Here is a 15,508-nt window from a genome sequence, read left to right as displayed (position 1 = left end):
GCTGTTTTTACCCCATAACTCCAGAACATTCAGTCATAAATAGTCCAAACTATACCGTTTTGGACAAACAGACATAATGTGGTGTAGTTTTCAACATGATTGGAACATTTTTAAATTTTGACCCCTGTTGTTCATTAGAGGTCAGCTCCAGGATGGCTCCATATGTGAAAATAAACATTAGTTAATTTAGAATATATGTGCCAAATTCCACGCTTTTATCACAAAAATGCACAATTTTTATGGAAATTTTATCTAAGCTGCATATGAATGGTGTTTTCAATTGTGGACAGGCAGATGTTTTAGGGGCGTTCCTCCCACGAAGACACGCCCACCAGCAGCCATGAGGACGCTGAACTTTTATTGGCGCACAACTGTTCCGCTGCATCTGGAGCGACTTTTACGCATCAAGTAATTTTTTTCGGCGTTGCGCAAAGTTACGTGTCCTGCAAGTTTACAGCAAAAATACAACTACTAAACTTTATTTTCTTCATGTGAGCCGACGGATCGGACGCATGGCTGTGCGGTCCAGGACCGGATTCTACAGGCAGGATGTGCACAGAACCGTGTGGGAGGTTCCGGAGAGGTACCGGGACCTGAAACAAGTCGGCACAGGCGCATATGGGACAGTATGGTGAGAATCTGAAATAAAAATAAGATTTGGACACCAACTAGTGCGCAATTTTAAAAGAAATGATAAAAGAATCTACAATATGATCTCAAACTGAGCAGGTCTTAAACCACATGGCTGTAAAAGTGATGATTTTAGTTATAAAATGGGTTTATACGTATGAAATTCATGATGGGTTTTATTTAAGTTAAATGTAGAGATTTGGTTTCACTTTATAATTTTATTTTTTTTTTTTTTGGTAAAATTTTAGTTTGTCATCAAAAATTAGATACAATATTTAGCCATGAATATTTTAACTAGAATATCTATCCTTCTTGTCATAACTGCAGTTTGTGTCTAAAAATGTACTTAATTTAAATCAAAATCTCATTTGCTTAATGAGGAAATGGTGTTAAAATCAAACAAATAATAAATAAATACTCAGTAGATAAATAAATATCTTTTGGTTTGACCTCAGTGCTTAAACAGGCTTGGTTGCAATAGTTATTCTGTTGGATGTGTGTGTGTCTGTGGGATCACTTTGTGCACAGCTGGCTGTGCACTGTGTGCAGGGCCTCACTGTGCATTGTGTTGCGTGGACAAAGGTCAACAAAGAAAGCCCCTCCCAGTGTTTGGAAGTCAGACACTTGATATCAGAGAAGCTGAACAGCTGCAAAAACTGCTAGAAAGGCACATGAAGGTCAAACATCATCACCGTGACTGAGCACTGCATGTTTGAAAAATTTGAGATGTTGATCAAAATTTCAAATGCTGACTTCCAGTTAAGGCGTGTGTGTGTGTGTGTGTGTGTGTCTGATGGGGTTAATGAAGATCGGCAGCACATTGGTTTGGAGAAATCGATTGCCCATCCTCCTTTGTAATGAACAAACTGATCTACAATCAACATTTGGATCCCGATCAATACCAGAATTTAGTGGGTGTTTCCCATTGGCTATATTTATTATTCTTCCAGATTTCATTGTGATCAGCTGAACATCAGTGCTGCCAACAGGTTGTCAAATGAAGTTTTGAGATCAGACTATTTTTGTTTTTGTTTAGTTCCAAGCATGCAGTTCCTGTAATATCTGTCTGATTGATTGATTGATTGTTTTCAGTTCAGCGTGGGACCGTCGGACTGGAACACAGGTAGCCATCAAGAAGCTTCACCGGCCCTTCCAGTCCAAACTCTTCGCCAAACGGGCCTACAGAGAACTTCGACTGCTCAAACACATGAAGCACGAAAACGTGAGAACTCACCAAAGACAGATACAGTACCCCCCCCCCCCCAAAAGCACAGTATCCATGACAACAGAGATTGTGTTTGCTATACAAGGAAGGTATTTGGGTTTGAGATCAACAGACGAACATGCCATGTTTTAATTCTTGGAATTTACATCTGTTAAACAACATGGTGACAAATTCTAAAAAAATTCAGAATAAATGAGTGAAGAAGCAAAGAACCGTGGTGAACCTCGCAGTGATGTCACGGCACGTACAACAGCACTATGATGGAATAACCTGCTTCATGAGAATGAGAGGAACAGTAATAGTCAGTAAACCAGTATTGATCAGTATTCACCCTTGACATCCCGGGTGAATGTGAGGCATGATTGTAAAGCACTTTGAGCGTCTGATGCAGATGGAAAAGCGCAATATAAATGCAGTCCATTTACCATTTATGTCTGGTACTTGTATTTATATTTGCAAACTGCTTTCTTTTTTCACTTTTCATAATCTGTGTGCTTCTTACCCTGTGTGCTGCTACACAATGCTGCTGTAACCTCAATTTCCCTGAGGAAGTCTTCCCAAGGAATCAGTAAAGTTCTGTTGAATGTAATCTAATCCAATCTAATCTAATCATCACAGTCTTGGAACAAGATTTCAAACTGTGATCTTCCAGCAGGTTCACAGCAGCACACATAAAAAAAAAATGCTTTTTATACAGCTGATAGAAGCTTCACGTCTTCGCTGATGCAGCACCTCAAACATTAGAACCCAGATTTTACACACAAAAAACAAACACTAATTCACCTCGCATGTTGAGGACCTCGTTGACGACTTTGCTTATCGGTGCATGAAAAATGGAAAGAAATAAATAAAAAAGCTAATTCTTGCAGCACAGCCCCCTGGGTAACCATTTATATTGCTAATGACATGGACATTCTCATATTCATGTTTTTATCTCACCCCCTAAATAAACTGAGTGTGGGACACAATTTTAAAAAAATCCATCAGTAAAGACATTTATTTACACACACTGGCCACTTTATTAGGTACACCTTGCTCGTGCCAGGTTGGACCCCTTAATTGTTCGTGGCATAAATTCAACAAGGTCTTGGAAACAGTCCTCAGAGATGTTGGTCCATGTTGACATGATACACACACACGACTGCCGCTTACTGGATATCTTCACTTTTTTTGATCATTCTCTGTAAACCCTAGAGATGGTTGTGTGTGAAAGTCCCAGTAGATCAGCAGTTTCCGAAATACTCAGACCAGGCCGTTTGGCACCAACAACCATGCCACGTTTAAAGTCACTTAAATCCCCTTTCTGATGCTCGGTTTGAATTTCAGCAAGTTGTCTTCACCAAACGTCTGGATGCCTAAATGCACTGAGGCAATTGAACAGGTGTACCTAATAAAGTGGCCGGTGAGTATAGTTCCATCTGTTGGTGTTTGACTGTTATGCTGAAGCAACAGTATGAAACATGAAGCAAGAAAAGTTGACAAACCAGAAATGTTGACATTTCGTAACAGTTTGTGGCCTTTTGTTCTCCTTCTGAGCAGGTGATTGGGCTGTTTGATGTCTTCACCGCTGAAATCTCACTCGACCGCTTTCACGATTTGTAAGTTGCTCCTGATGTGTGGCACTCATCGTTGTTGTTGTCTCTTTTTTTTTAAGTGATTTAGTACTAGGGGAGCTACAATCACTACCTTTGCACCACCACCCCAGGACTAAACCAAACCAACTTTTTTAGGTTCCTTAAATGACTCCAAAACACAATCACAATGTTCCCAAAAATAAAAACTGGCCTCAAGCCAGTTATCCAAGTTGGCCGCCTATATATATATATATATATATATATATATATATATATATATATATATATATATATATATATATATATATATATATATATATAAATTTTTCACTAAAACACCTTTAAACAACATATAAACAACTTAAATATCACAGAGTTCCAATGATAAGGGTCTATTTGCGGCCATATTGGACGCCATTTTGAATCTTAAATCCATGAATAAATTTAGTTTAGGCACAAATGAGTTTGCTGTGGCCTGCAATGGTCTTTCCATTGAATCTCTGTGATATTTAAGTTGTTTATATGTTGTGTAAAGGTGTTTTCGTGGAAAAACCCTATTTTGGTGGCCATCTTGGACGCCATCTTGGATAACTGGCTTGAGGCCAGCTTTTATTTTTGGGAACATTCTGATTGTGTTTTGGGGTCATCTAAGGAACCTAAAAAAGTTGGTTTGGTTTAGTTGGGGGGGGGGGGGGGTGCAAAGGTAGTGGTCATAGCTCCCCTAGTATAGCGCCTTCCCTCCACAGTTACCTGGTGATGCCGTACATGGGCACCGACCTCAGCAAGCTGATGAAACTGGAGAGGTTATCAGAGGACAGAGTACAGTTCCTCGTCTACCAGATACTGAAAGGCCTCAAGGTGAACAGCTCATCAGATTGGTCCTATAACTGCCAAAATTACTTTACATCAGTAAAAAGGGTCAGTCAGACTACAAGTTGAGACACGTAGAGTTCTTTAACAGGTTTCTTGAAACAGTTTCAAGGAAGAAGTAGGGTTTTTTATTTTGTAGTAGTTACTATGCTAATGTCTGTTTCTCCTTCTTTCTCCTCAGTACATTCATTCTGCAGGGATCATCCACAGGGTGCGTGAACTTTGACCTTTCACAATGAGTTCTGGGGGTAGGGCTACAGCTCTTTTTTTCCCCCCACAAAAATCCATCCATCCCAGTTCCCACGCCATGAGCTTTTCTCCTTTTATTAAACTGTGGAGGAGTTCACAAGCTGGTTGTTAGTCCCAGTTTCTAAAAAAGCTGCCAGAAATACCCCAGAGAAGTACTTATTTAGTCGACTTACGCAACTTCTTTATGAAATCAAGGAAGGAGAGGCCGAGAAGGATAATGTGCTGAAAAAACTTACATGGTATTAAGGGAGCGCCCTCTGCTGTGCAATGCAGTAATAAAATGATTTTATGGCCCATTTTTATTAATAGGAAAATTTATTAAAGGGCAACAATTTCATATTGCTGTGATAACTCTAAAACTGTTCAGCTTGTTGTACAATCATAGAATTTCACAGGTACAACGCTTAACGGCAACTCATGGCAGCCAATTATTTTGAGTTTTTGTTCTGTTTTGACTTGGTTGTTCAATTGCTGTCTTCACACGTCTTCAACTTGCAACACCACTAGCCTCTAATGGGTGCTAACTCAAGCAATTCATGCTAACGCCAGCTAACATGAGCTTCTCATAAACTACATACTTAAGTTAACTTCCAATGGATTTACGACATTAAAAAAATTCTAGGGATACATTGCTGTGTTAATCATATGACACAGTTATGTGAAAGACTTTGAGTCTACAACTTTGCTAAGTAGTTTAGTAAGGATAAAATGGAAAGAAGTGTGACGAACCCAATAAAGTAATTTCAACTGTTAAAAGATGGCGGCCACTGGCGCCATTATTTTCAGTTTTTGTTCTGTTTTGACTTGGTTGTTCAATTGCTTTCTTCAACTTGCAACACCACTAGCCTCTAATGGGTGCTAACTCAAGCAATTCATGCTAACGCCAGCTAACATGAGCTTCTCATAAACTACATACTTAAGTTAACTTCCAATGGATTTACGACATTAAAAAAATTCTAGGGATACATTGCTGTGTTAATCATATGACACAGTTATGTGAAAGACTTTGAGTCTACAACTTTGCTAAGTAGTTTAGTAAGGATAAAATGGAAAGAAGTGTGACGAACCCAATAAAGTAATTTCAACTGTTAAAAGATGGCGGCCACTGGCGCCATTATTTTGAGTTTTTGTTCTGTTTTGACTTGGTTGTTCAATTGCTGTCTTCACACGTCTTCAACTTGCAACACTACTAGCCTCTAATGGGTGCTAACTCAAGCAATTCATGCTAACGCCAGCTAACACGAGCTTCTCATAAACTACATACTTAAGTTAACTTCCAATGGATTTATGACATAAAAAAAAAAAAAATCTAGGGATACATTGCTGTGTTAATCATATGACACAGTTATGTGAAAGAATTTGAGTCTGTATCTTTGCTAAGTAGTTTAGTAAGGATAAAATGGAAAGAAGTGTGACAAACCTATTAAAGTAATTTCAGCTGTTTCAGTGTTTCACAGCAATTAAAATTGGCCCAATTTTCCCTTCTGTAAACACAGGCAGTTGTGTATAAGGAGACAGTGGAGCTAGCTACTATCGCTAACTAGCAGCCATGTTTGCACCTCCACTGGACGTAACATTCCAAATTTGTTATGTCATAATGTTCTCAGGACCTTTGTGTGTGTGTGTGTGTGTGTGTGTGTGTGTGTGTGTGTGTGTGTGTGTGTGTGTGTGTGTGTGTGTGTGTGTGTGATGGTTATACCATTTCAGACATGGCAGCCATCTTGGACAATGGCGGCTACTTTTAATTTTCACATGGATAGCTTTCTTTTATAAATTATTGCCACAAATTAGATAGAAATATTAATTTTAATGTTTGTACGACAATGTGAAACATTCTTTTGATCTTTGCGGTTACTCCACATATACATACATGTTGATATAAGTGTGTGGGGAAATGTTTGGAACATGGCTCTGTTACAATTTGCAAAATTAAAACATTAAATGTGTTAAATATTCTTAAAAATTTACCCCCTCTCATTCTCTCTGCAGGACCTTAAGCCTGGAAATTTAGCCATTAACCCGGACTGCGAGTTAAAGGTTCCCCAGCATTACCAAAACCTATCCTGATTGATCTGTTCCACAAATCTGCTCCATTTTATGTTGGATTTTTCTTTCTCGTTTAGATTCTTGACTTCGGTTTGGCGCGGCAGGCTGACGTAGAGATGACTGGCTACGTGGTGACACGCTGGTACCGAGCACCTGAGGTCATCCTTAACTGGATGCGCTACACCCAAACGGGTAAGCTCTTGTTCATAAGACATGCTGTCCAGTAGGGGGCGGTACAAACCCTCTCTTCCGCAGCCACTTATCAGTGACATAGGTGTTTTATGTTGCAGTGGACATGTGGTCGGCGGGGTGCATCATGGCCGAGATGCTGCTGGGAAAACCTCTTTTCAAAGGAAATGATCGTATCCTTAACTTGGCGTGTTAACGAGACCACCTTTACTACGGATTCCTCAGGTAAAAATCTATAACCCTTGACCCCGGATTATGGCCAGACCTCGACCAGCTGAGAGAAATCATGAAGATTACAGGAACCCCAACAGCTGACTTTGTTGTGAAACTACAAAGCCAAGATGTAAGACACAAACTGCATTTGACATACGCAGTAAATAAAGTCAAATTTAAAGCACAGAAGCTCAATGAGGCTAATCATCTCAAATAACTGTAAATAGTACAAACCTATTCTTTAATTTTTACATGATTGTTTTTTTAAAACATGGCTCTTTTGAATGGAATCTTGATGATTACCAGAGTGCACGCAGAACACAGACATTTCATTCATTTTATTTCAATTGTATAGTGCCAAATCACAACAAAGCTGCCTCAAGGCGCTTCACACAAGTAAGGTCTAACCTTACCAACCCCTAGAACAAGCACACAGGCAACAGTGGTAAGGAAAAACTCCCTCTGACGATATTGAGGAAGAAACCTCAAGCAGACCAGACTCAGAGGGGTGACCCACTGCTTAAGTCATACTAATAAAAAAAAAAAACATTTTTAACAATACAGAGGAACATCAAATTTTTGAGAGATATTAAGTCCATGCAGACATCCAGACATGTATGTACGACGCCAAACAAGTTCTGTACGTAGAGATTAGAACCTGAGATGTGTTGTTGATGAGATTAAAATTTTCTGATGCAACAGAATCTATACCGTACTTGCCAAAAAACCCCAACAAAAATCCATTAATTCCTGCTTCTGGCTTTTATCGGGCCATTATAGGGAAGAAATAAATAAAGAAATTAAAAACTGGCAGTTGAATATTCTGTAAGATTATAAAGTTGTAAATTTGCATGAAAAATATAAATTTACTATAAAAAAACCTTGAATATTCTCAGATTATCAGAAATGTTTTGCTTTTTTGAACATTTACTTTCTTTACCAGGTAAACCTCAAAAGTACATGAAATTGTTAAGATTGTATCTGCTCAATAAAAGACGGATAAGGGATTTGCTTAGTTTTTCACAGTAAAATTTCTATGGATTTTTATTTTAATTTTCTTACATGTTCTACCATTCTTATGTAGTATGTTGTTTTGTTGATATGCTTCACTCTTTTTGATAATATTCTGTTTAATGTGGATCCCAGGAAGAGCCGCTCCTGCTCCTATAAAACCTAACAGGAATCAGAGCTAATCGTTGAAATTTTTTTTGTACAGTCAGAATTTCTATCAGAATTGGTCAAATCCTTAAACACCCCAACCTGTCTGTCTCCGCTTCCTGTCTTGACAGGCTAAAAACTACATTAGAAGTTTACCAAAAGTCCCCAAAAAAGATCTGCACGCCGTTTTTTCCGACGCTAGCTCAAATGGTACGTAAAAAATGTGCACTTTGATCTCCAGTTAGCGCTCCATTAACCTTTTGATGACTTGAGCGTAACTTTTTACAGCTGTATGTGTCCTGGAGAGAATGCTGCTTCTTGACCCTGAGCACAGAGTGAGCGCATCGGAGGCTCTCGCGTTGCCTTTCTTTGGCGATTTCCGGGACGTCGAAGAGGAGACGGAGGCCCTACCGTACGATCAGACCATGGACAACACGGACCTACCCCTGGACCAGTGGAAACGTAAGGGTCAGGAACTTCATTCTTTAGAGGAAATGTCCATATTTCTGGATACGTACATAAATCTGATTCTTTTAGTACTTTAGTTCCTATTACTGACCAGTAGAGGGGGCCATGATGATTACAAATTTTGGGTACCGCCGGTAAACTTAGGATCTGTAGGTTTGATGTGCGATTCTTTGTGTTTGTGCAGGTCACACGTTCACAGAAATACTGACCTTCAGGCCGACCACAGACTCCAAAGAAACGTCACTTTGACCACCAAAATGCCGGCGTCTGGTTCGCCTGCTTGACCCCGTAGATGCTTTGATCTCTGTGGTGTTAATCTATCTCCAGAAAGCTGCCTCATCAAGTGCAAAATGTGTTCTGAAATACAACTTTCGAGTCATAGAGGCATTACTGCTTTGAAAGATCAACACAGAACCTGGCTTTAAAGCGAAGCAGATATGTGTAAAACATCACCATGATTGTGCGTTTTATGGTAAAAGCACCAAATTTTGCACAAGCATTGTTTGATATATAATAATAAAAATGTTTAGATATCATGCCAACAGAATTTGTTTCTCCCATTTTTTTTTCAAATTAATATATTTGTGGTTGGAACGAATTCAGCGTGTAGCTGTCACACCATGCTCAGTTTTTCCCAAGGATGATAAAAAGCAAAATCCAAGATGGCCGTCATGCTGTTACGCAATATCTTTAAAATGCTGTCTTAATTACTATATGTCAAACAGACACACATGAAGGCTGGTACATTTACAGGTGGATGGATGGACACGGTGCTGTTCAAGAAACCAGGCAGGTAGCTTGGCCAGGAATCAGCCCCAGGTCTGCATTATTGGTAGCCCAAGTCATTAACCCACTAACCTACCTGCTCTATGATGTGGCCCCATTGTGTAGCCCCAGAACGTGGTCTGTGGGTGTGTCTGGATTTATGATGTGAACTAACATTTAAGGCATTTTGTTTTTACAGAAGACTCTAATCTGTCACCTTTTGATTTTGGGATAGTTCCCAAGGCATTACGCCACCCTACGGTCCACAAAACACTCCCTTGAATGTTGTGGAGAAGCTCCTTTCCAGCAATCGCCGATACAGCTACAAAAGTCACCAGTTTCACAAGTATAACTAACATAGAGAAACTTGTTTTTCATATTTATGACAAAAAATAGGAGGAGGGTGGTGATGGTCTAGTATTAAGCGTTGGGATTGAGACCAGGGGATCCTTGGTTCAAATCCCAGCCTGACCAGAAAATCACTAAGGGCCCTTGGGTAAGGTCCTTAATCCCCTAGTTGCTCCCGGTGTGTAGTGAGCGCCTTGTATGGCAGGACCCTGACATTGGGGTGAATGTGAGACATTATTGTAAATCGCTTTGAGCGTCTGATGCAGATGGAAAAGCGCTATATAAATGCAGTCTATTTACAAAAAAAAAGCCACTTACAGTGACATATTTACATAGCAAGCGTGAGTCATCCTTACATCATCTCGACCGATGTGAACGCAGGCAATTAATCATAACATTTGTTTTTAAAAGAAGCAGATTTTCAACCGATTGAGTAAGAACACGTTTCTACTCAGGGCAGGCTCTGGTTCTAGTCAACTCACGGTGATAAGAATTGTTTGCCTGCTCCTGTGGACTATAAGGTGACTACTTCCTGATCTACACACACTTTACAGACTTACAGGAAAATGGATTTTACCTACACCTCGAAACACAACGGGGGACAGTCAGATCGCCAAAGACTTCTGTTGCTGCTGTTGTCGTGTCTGACAGGTAACACCAACTGGGCAACAAAGCTTAATTTAACCTTTTTTGCGGGGTGGGGGGCGGTAATAATCAAGTTTCAAAATCTGAGTCATAGTACATTTAGTGGCTGTCAACACGGGAATAGTACAGCGAACTGCCAAACGACTCAACAAAAATTAAAATTTCTTCAAACTTTCCAAAAATGAACTGTATCTGTGCAAATAACTTAATGCTTGTGTTTGCATCATTGGAGCAATACATTTTGCACGCACCTCTTCCAATAGTGTGTCACTGCGAACGCGCCTCATTGGCGGTTGGTGGTCACATTTATTTGCCCAACTCTGACTTTCCAAAAACACACTGACCTTTGTAGAAGCAGCCACTGAGTGTACTGCAGAGTTTGGCAGCGACTGTGCTCACAACAAGCTAACGCTAACAGCATATATGCTGGAATGTTTAATAATTCCGCTGCAACAAATAACTTTGGGAAAATGTCTGGTTTCTAATGCGCAGCTTGTTGTAAGCTTGGAGTAATTGTGCACAGTGCAAGCTTTACATTTTGTATCACCAGTTGTACAGCTTCATAATGAAGTGGTATAGAGGAGGATTTTCTTTCTTTTTTTTTTTTTTGAAGACAAAGTTTAGCTACAAATTGCTAGAAGGTACATCTGAGATACAAGCCTAGAACTGATTTGTTTTGGTGAAAGAATATCCTTGTCCGCTGTAGTCCACTATGAAGCTAAGAGTTGACACTTCATCTCCACTCCTCAGGCATCCTCTCAGTTTCCATGATTTTATTAAACCATCTGGTTAGAAACTCCACTGCCATGTCTCCTAGACATTTTCATGTCTCCACTGGATGTCATCTGGATCAGCTGCCTTTCCACTCTTTATCCTTTTCATAGCTGCTCTTCATCCTTACTAATCTCTTGCACTGCCTGATTTACTCTCTCCACATCATCCAACCCTTTCTCATTTTCTTCATTCATCAGTTCCTCAAAATATTCCCTCCATCTCACCACACTCTTACTTGTCACCACATTACCAGCTGCATTTTTTACCACTCTAACCTGCTGCACATCCTTTTCAGGTTTGTCCCTTTGCCCAATTGGTACAAGTCCTTTTCTCCTTCCTTACTATTAAACTTGTACAGCACGCAATATGCCTTTTCCCTAGCTTTTGCCACTTCTTTTTCACCTTACGCTGCATCTCCTTGTACTCCTGTCTACTTTCTTCATCTCTTTGACTATTCCAATTACTTTTTTGCCAAACTCTTTCTTCTTATGCTTTTCTGGACATCTTTGTTCCACCACCAAGCATCCTTGTCTTCCTTCAGTTGTCTAGATGTCACATTCAGTACCTTCTTAGCTGTCTCCCTTACCGCATCTGCAGTATTTTTCCAGTTGTCCAAAATTGCTTCCCCTACATCCATCGGCTCTCTCACCTGCTCACTGAATTTCACACAACAGTCTTCCTCCTTCGACTTCCACCATCTGACCCTTTGTTGAGCTTTGACTCTCTTCCTCTACTTCATCTCTAAAGTCATCCTACAAACCACCGTCCTATGCTGTCTAGCTACATTCTCCCCTGCCACCACCTTACAGTCTCCAGTTTACAAAGAACTAACATATCCAGCAGTATTTTTTAATGAATAAATGAATCATTTACAAAATTGCATTAGGTAACAATATGTTTTTAATTATTATTTATAGGCCTGCAGGCAGTGTTGTCAACAGTGGGAGAGGAGTCTAGTGAGAACGGTAAATGACAACTTGTTTGAATTATGCTAAAGGAGTCATATTGTACAAAACTGTTTATTATCAGTGTTTAAGAGATTAATATATTTAGTTTAATATGAAATATCTTTAAAGTGCCACAACTCTGTCTGCTACCCTGTTTCAATTAAAATTTGGGCAACAAACTGTTTGTTTTAGACTTCTGTGAAATATGTATTTTTTTATGCACTGTGATTCCACACCCAGCATTTTTTCCCCATTTTAAAACGGGTGAGACAGAAGCAGGTTATCTAGGAGATCTAAATATCAGATTTTTTTTTTTTTTTTTTTTGTAAGGATGCACCAACTTCTAAGATATCTGGTGATCATTTTATATATCTAATTGTCCAAAATGAATTCATTTGTTTTACTGTCATTTTCAGAAGCACTGCAAGTAGTGATTGTTGGTCCAGATTACGTGACGGTGAATGTACCAAGTAGTGTTGAGTGTGATGCCAACTGCGGGTCCTTGTGTACCTACTCCATGGCATTGGATGGACAGCGTGCGCAGGGTCAAGGCAATGTGCTGGCCTTTACCTTAACCCAGTGGGTGAACACATTAACACTGACGTGCACAGTCACAAATGACCAAACAGGGAAGACAGCCATGACCACAAAGACCCTACAAGTTTTAGGTATTTTGATATTACAGGGATGTAACACATTCTGATAAAAATCATATTTTTGCTACCGAAATCCCAGTGTCTGCTAATGACGTGCACATTTTCTTTTGTTACATCAGCTGGACCCACCAATATTTCCATCTCAGGTCCTGATGTGATGAAACCCACAGTGAGCCACACCTACAGCTGCCATGCCTATTGTCGGCCATCTTGTAATTACACCTGGAAATTCGATCAAGGCCCGTGGGTCAGGGGACTTGGCAGTGTCATTTCTATCAACCCACAGGAAATGAAAGAATCAAAAATGCTTATCTGCAAAGCCACCAACAGTGTTTCCGGGCTTTTTGCTGCTGCAACACAAAACATAGCAATAATATGTAAGTTATAACTTTCACTTGACCTGGCCAAATTCAGTGATAATCAGAGTGGTTTGAAGCTGGAAAGAGAGGAATTAAAGAAGAGGCTCATAATTTAAGTGAGGAAATAGCAAAAGAACCCATAATTGTTAGTGAAACCCTGGCATGCTAAAAGGCTCTAGCCTTTAGCTTAGCTAACTCATTACAATGGAAGCTTGGAATCTCAACACAAAGTTCAAAAATCAACATTGTGAGCAGGTATGTTTTTTTATACACTTCTGCATCAATAACTGTTAGCGCTTCAGATGGAATTTGGTTTACTACCTAAAAATTTCTAGTAAATCATTGGCTTCTACTACTCTAATGACACAGTTACGCTAGAAATTGGCAAAGTGGCTTTGATCCATGTTGTCCAACAGAATGTTTTGGGCTGGAAAAATGCCGATATAGTTAATTCTTGAGTGTCCTGCCACTGATATTTTTCAATTTGATAACTACCGTGAAGAAATATCAAATCCTCAATGACTGGGCTAGATCACCTAGCTTGTTAGCTTGCTCAGTCTAGCTAAATAAATAAATTATGTAAAAGAAATGTATATTATCCAATCTATTTGAAAAATTACATTTATATCAGTTTCTGAGATAACTTTGGTACAAGAATTTTATGAGCAAGAAAAATAGCGCACACAATGATGAGAAGCTGGCGACAAAGCTAATTTACAAAGAAAAAAAAATCAGTTATCACAAACTGGCTACTTTGATGCAAATAAATGTTTCAATAGGTTGCTACTAATGTTTCCACCTAAAGCAGAGGTTGTGCAACAAGATTTTATAAAATTAGATTACATGACAAGGCTAGCTAACATTTATAGCAGCTGCCATTTTCGTTACGTCAGAGGTTAGCAGCACAAGACGTAATTGGAGTGTTGGCGTAAATTCGGGTGTCTACAGTCACCAATACTGAATTCTACGTGATCACCTCTTTGGGGAGATTAAGGGAACTCCGCACATTCATCTGGCACAGTAGCTAAGACAGATTTAATAAAATATGACATCTTTAACGTAGACATTTCCAAGATCTTTAAACAAGTATTCTTGACCAGCAACCTAGCCACCGCCACCTAGCTTTTTCAGAATGATCATAGCTAAACTAGCAGAAGTTTAAACTACTGCTTCAATTTCTTAATAAAACACAATCCATTGGCTTTTCCTTCATAATGACCTCTGCTCCATCATGATTTGATTTTTGCAGCTGGCCCAACAGACGTCCAGATCAATGGCCCCGACTTTATTGAAGTCGCAACCGAGTACGAGTTTGTCTGTAGCGCTGACTGTTATCCACCTTGCCACTACGTGATTTCTGCGGACAGTCAGACAGTGAGGGGGAATGAGATTGAGATGACAGTGGACCATCCTGTTAAATCTGTCACTCTGAAGTGTGAAGCACAAAACACAGTATCAAAGAAGTCGGCCACGGTCTTTAAAACTCTACGGATGGAAGGTAGTTGAATAGACTCATAAGGCACTTGACAAGCTACGACTGTAATATTACTCAAATACTAACGCGACAAGCTACGACTGTAATATTACTCAAATACTAACACTAACCCTCCTGTTGGCTTTGCCTTACAGATCGCAACACGTCCACTCGTCCCGAGGACAGTTTAGCTGTGCTGCTGCTCGCCTTCATCGCCTCTGTTTCTACACCGTGACCCACATTCATGTATTTATTAAACTTTTTCCCAGTTTTTACTGTTGCAAGTACTCATATTACTTTTTAAATACTCCTTTGTTGTCCATCTGTCAGAAAATCCACCTTAACTATGAGTGAGAATACATTTCTCCATAAAACCTGTTTGAACGTAGAGATTTGATGACTCATGTTGATAACGTGTCCATTTGTCTGCCATGTTGACACGTTGGGTTGAAACCTGTTTGAACTTTCTAACAAGTGACGGAAATAAGGAGTGTCAGTGCCAAAGTGGGAACATGAAATGTTGCAGAAGGATTTGAGCAAACATTTAAAGCCCGTGACTCGTATTCTTCATTATGTAGCTGAAACACTTTACGATCCGATCTTTCAAACTCCTCATGAGAACATCAGACTGGTTTTATTTGAAAGAAGTGTGTAGGTCATACTGATGTTTAAGCCCAAAATATAGACTGAAATTAAGGTTTTCAGGAATTTCCAGACTCTAAATTGCTGCTGTGGAATAGACGGACAGGTCTTCAGGCACACATTGACAATAAATCCTGCCCGATTGGATCTGTGACCTTTTAGTATTGGGTGATTGCTCACCGAAGGCCATGCATGCATGGACAGATGGATGGAACCATTTTCCAACCTTTTCATGGTCATCACTGATCTACTAATTGTGTTTTTTTTTTGCCAAAC

The 15,508-nt window shown here is 39.6% G+C and overlaps 2 protein-coding genes across 6 annotated transcripts; both read left to right on the top strand.

Annotated features, from left to right (window-relative positions):
* Positions 1-237: 237 nt before the first annotated feature.
* Positions 238-9,145, top strand: LOC117504502 (mitogen-activated protein kinase 12-like). Of its 5 annotated transcripts, none has more exons than XM_034163958.1 (12): positions 243-631; positions 1,723-1,852; positions 3,395-3,453; positions 4,176-4,287; positions 4,481-4,510; positions 6,538-6,585; positions 6,672-6,786; positions 6,885-6,956; positions 7,047-7,126; positions 8,286-8,364; positions 8,443-8,622; positions 8,807-9,145. In XM_034163958.1, exons 1-12 carry the CDS (start codon positions 513-515, stop codon positions 8,869-8,871), a joined length of 1,089 nt encoding a protein of 362 aa, XP_034019849.1. In that variant the 5' UTR covers positions 243-512; the 3' UTR covers positions 8,872-9,145. The 5 variants fall into 5 exon arrangements, with proteins under 5 accessions (XP_034019853.1, XP_034019851.1, XP_034019852.1 ...); XM_034163959.1 differs by having other exon boundaries at positions 246-631; positions 8,443-8,616; XM_034163960.1 differs by lacking the exon at positions 4,481-4,510 and having other exon boundaries at positions 239-631.
* An 892-nt stretch (positions 9,146-10,037) lies between these two features.
* LOC117504086 lies at positions 10,038-15,091 on the top strand. Its single transcript, XM_034163458.1, has 6 exons — positions 10,038-10,386; positions 12,072-12,119; positions 12,518-12,769; positions 12,877-13,134; positions 14,366-14,614; positions 14,746-15,091. The coding sequence occupies exons 1-6, from the start codon at positions 10,302-10,304 to the stop codon at positions 14,823-14,825; spliced, it is 972 nt and encodes a 323-aa protein (XP_034019349.1). The 5' UTR covers positions 10,038-10,301; the 3' UTR covers positions 14,826-15,091.
* The last annotated feature ends 417 nt before the right edge of the window (positions 15,092-15,508 follow it).

Source organism: Thalassophryne amazonica, chromosome 22 (genome assembly GCF_902500255.1).
Source record: "Thalassophryne amazonica chromosome 22, fThaAma1.1, whole genome shotgun sequence".
Taxonomy (NCBI): domain Eukaryota; kingdom Metazoa; phylum Chordata; class Actinopteri; order Batrachoidiformes; family Batrachoididae; genus Thalassophryne; species Thalassophryne amazonica.
Note: the sequence above shows the minus strand (reverse complement) of the source record. Positions and strands in the feature narration are given on the sequence as shown.

Bases quoted from the DNA above. Each gene is read 5' to 3' on its own strand.
- LOC117504502 (XM_034163958.1), top strand. From the start codon at position 513: ATGGCTGTGCGGTCCAGGACCGGATTCTACAGGCAGGATGTGCACAGA. The intron at 6,586-6,671 runs GTTCCCCAGCAT...TTTCTCGTTTAG, and splicing joins ACCCGGACTGCGAGTTAAAG to ATTCTTGACTTCGGTTTGGC. The intron at 6,957-7,046 runs GTATCCTTAACT...GATTATGGCCAG, and splicing joins TCTTTTCAAAGGAAATGATC to ACCTCGACCAGCTGAGAGAA.
- LOC117504086 (XM_034163458.1), top strand. From the start codon at position 10,302: ATGGATTTTACCTACACCTCGAAACACAACGGGGGACAGTCAGATCGC. The intron at 12,120-12,517 runs GTAAATGACAAC...TGTCATTTTCAG, and splicing joins AGAGGAGTCTAGTGAGAACG to AAGCACTGCAAGTAGTGATT. The intron at 13,135-14,365 runs GTAAGTTATAAC...TGATTTTTGCAG, and splicing joins ACAAAACATAGCAATAATAT to CTGGCCCAACAGACGTCCAG.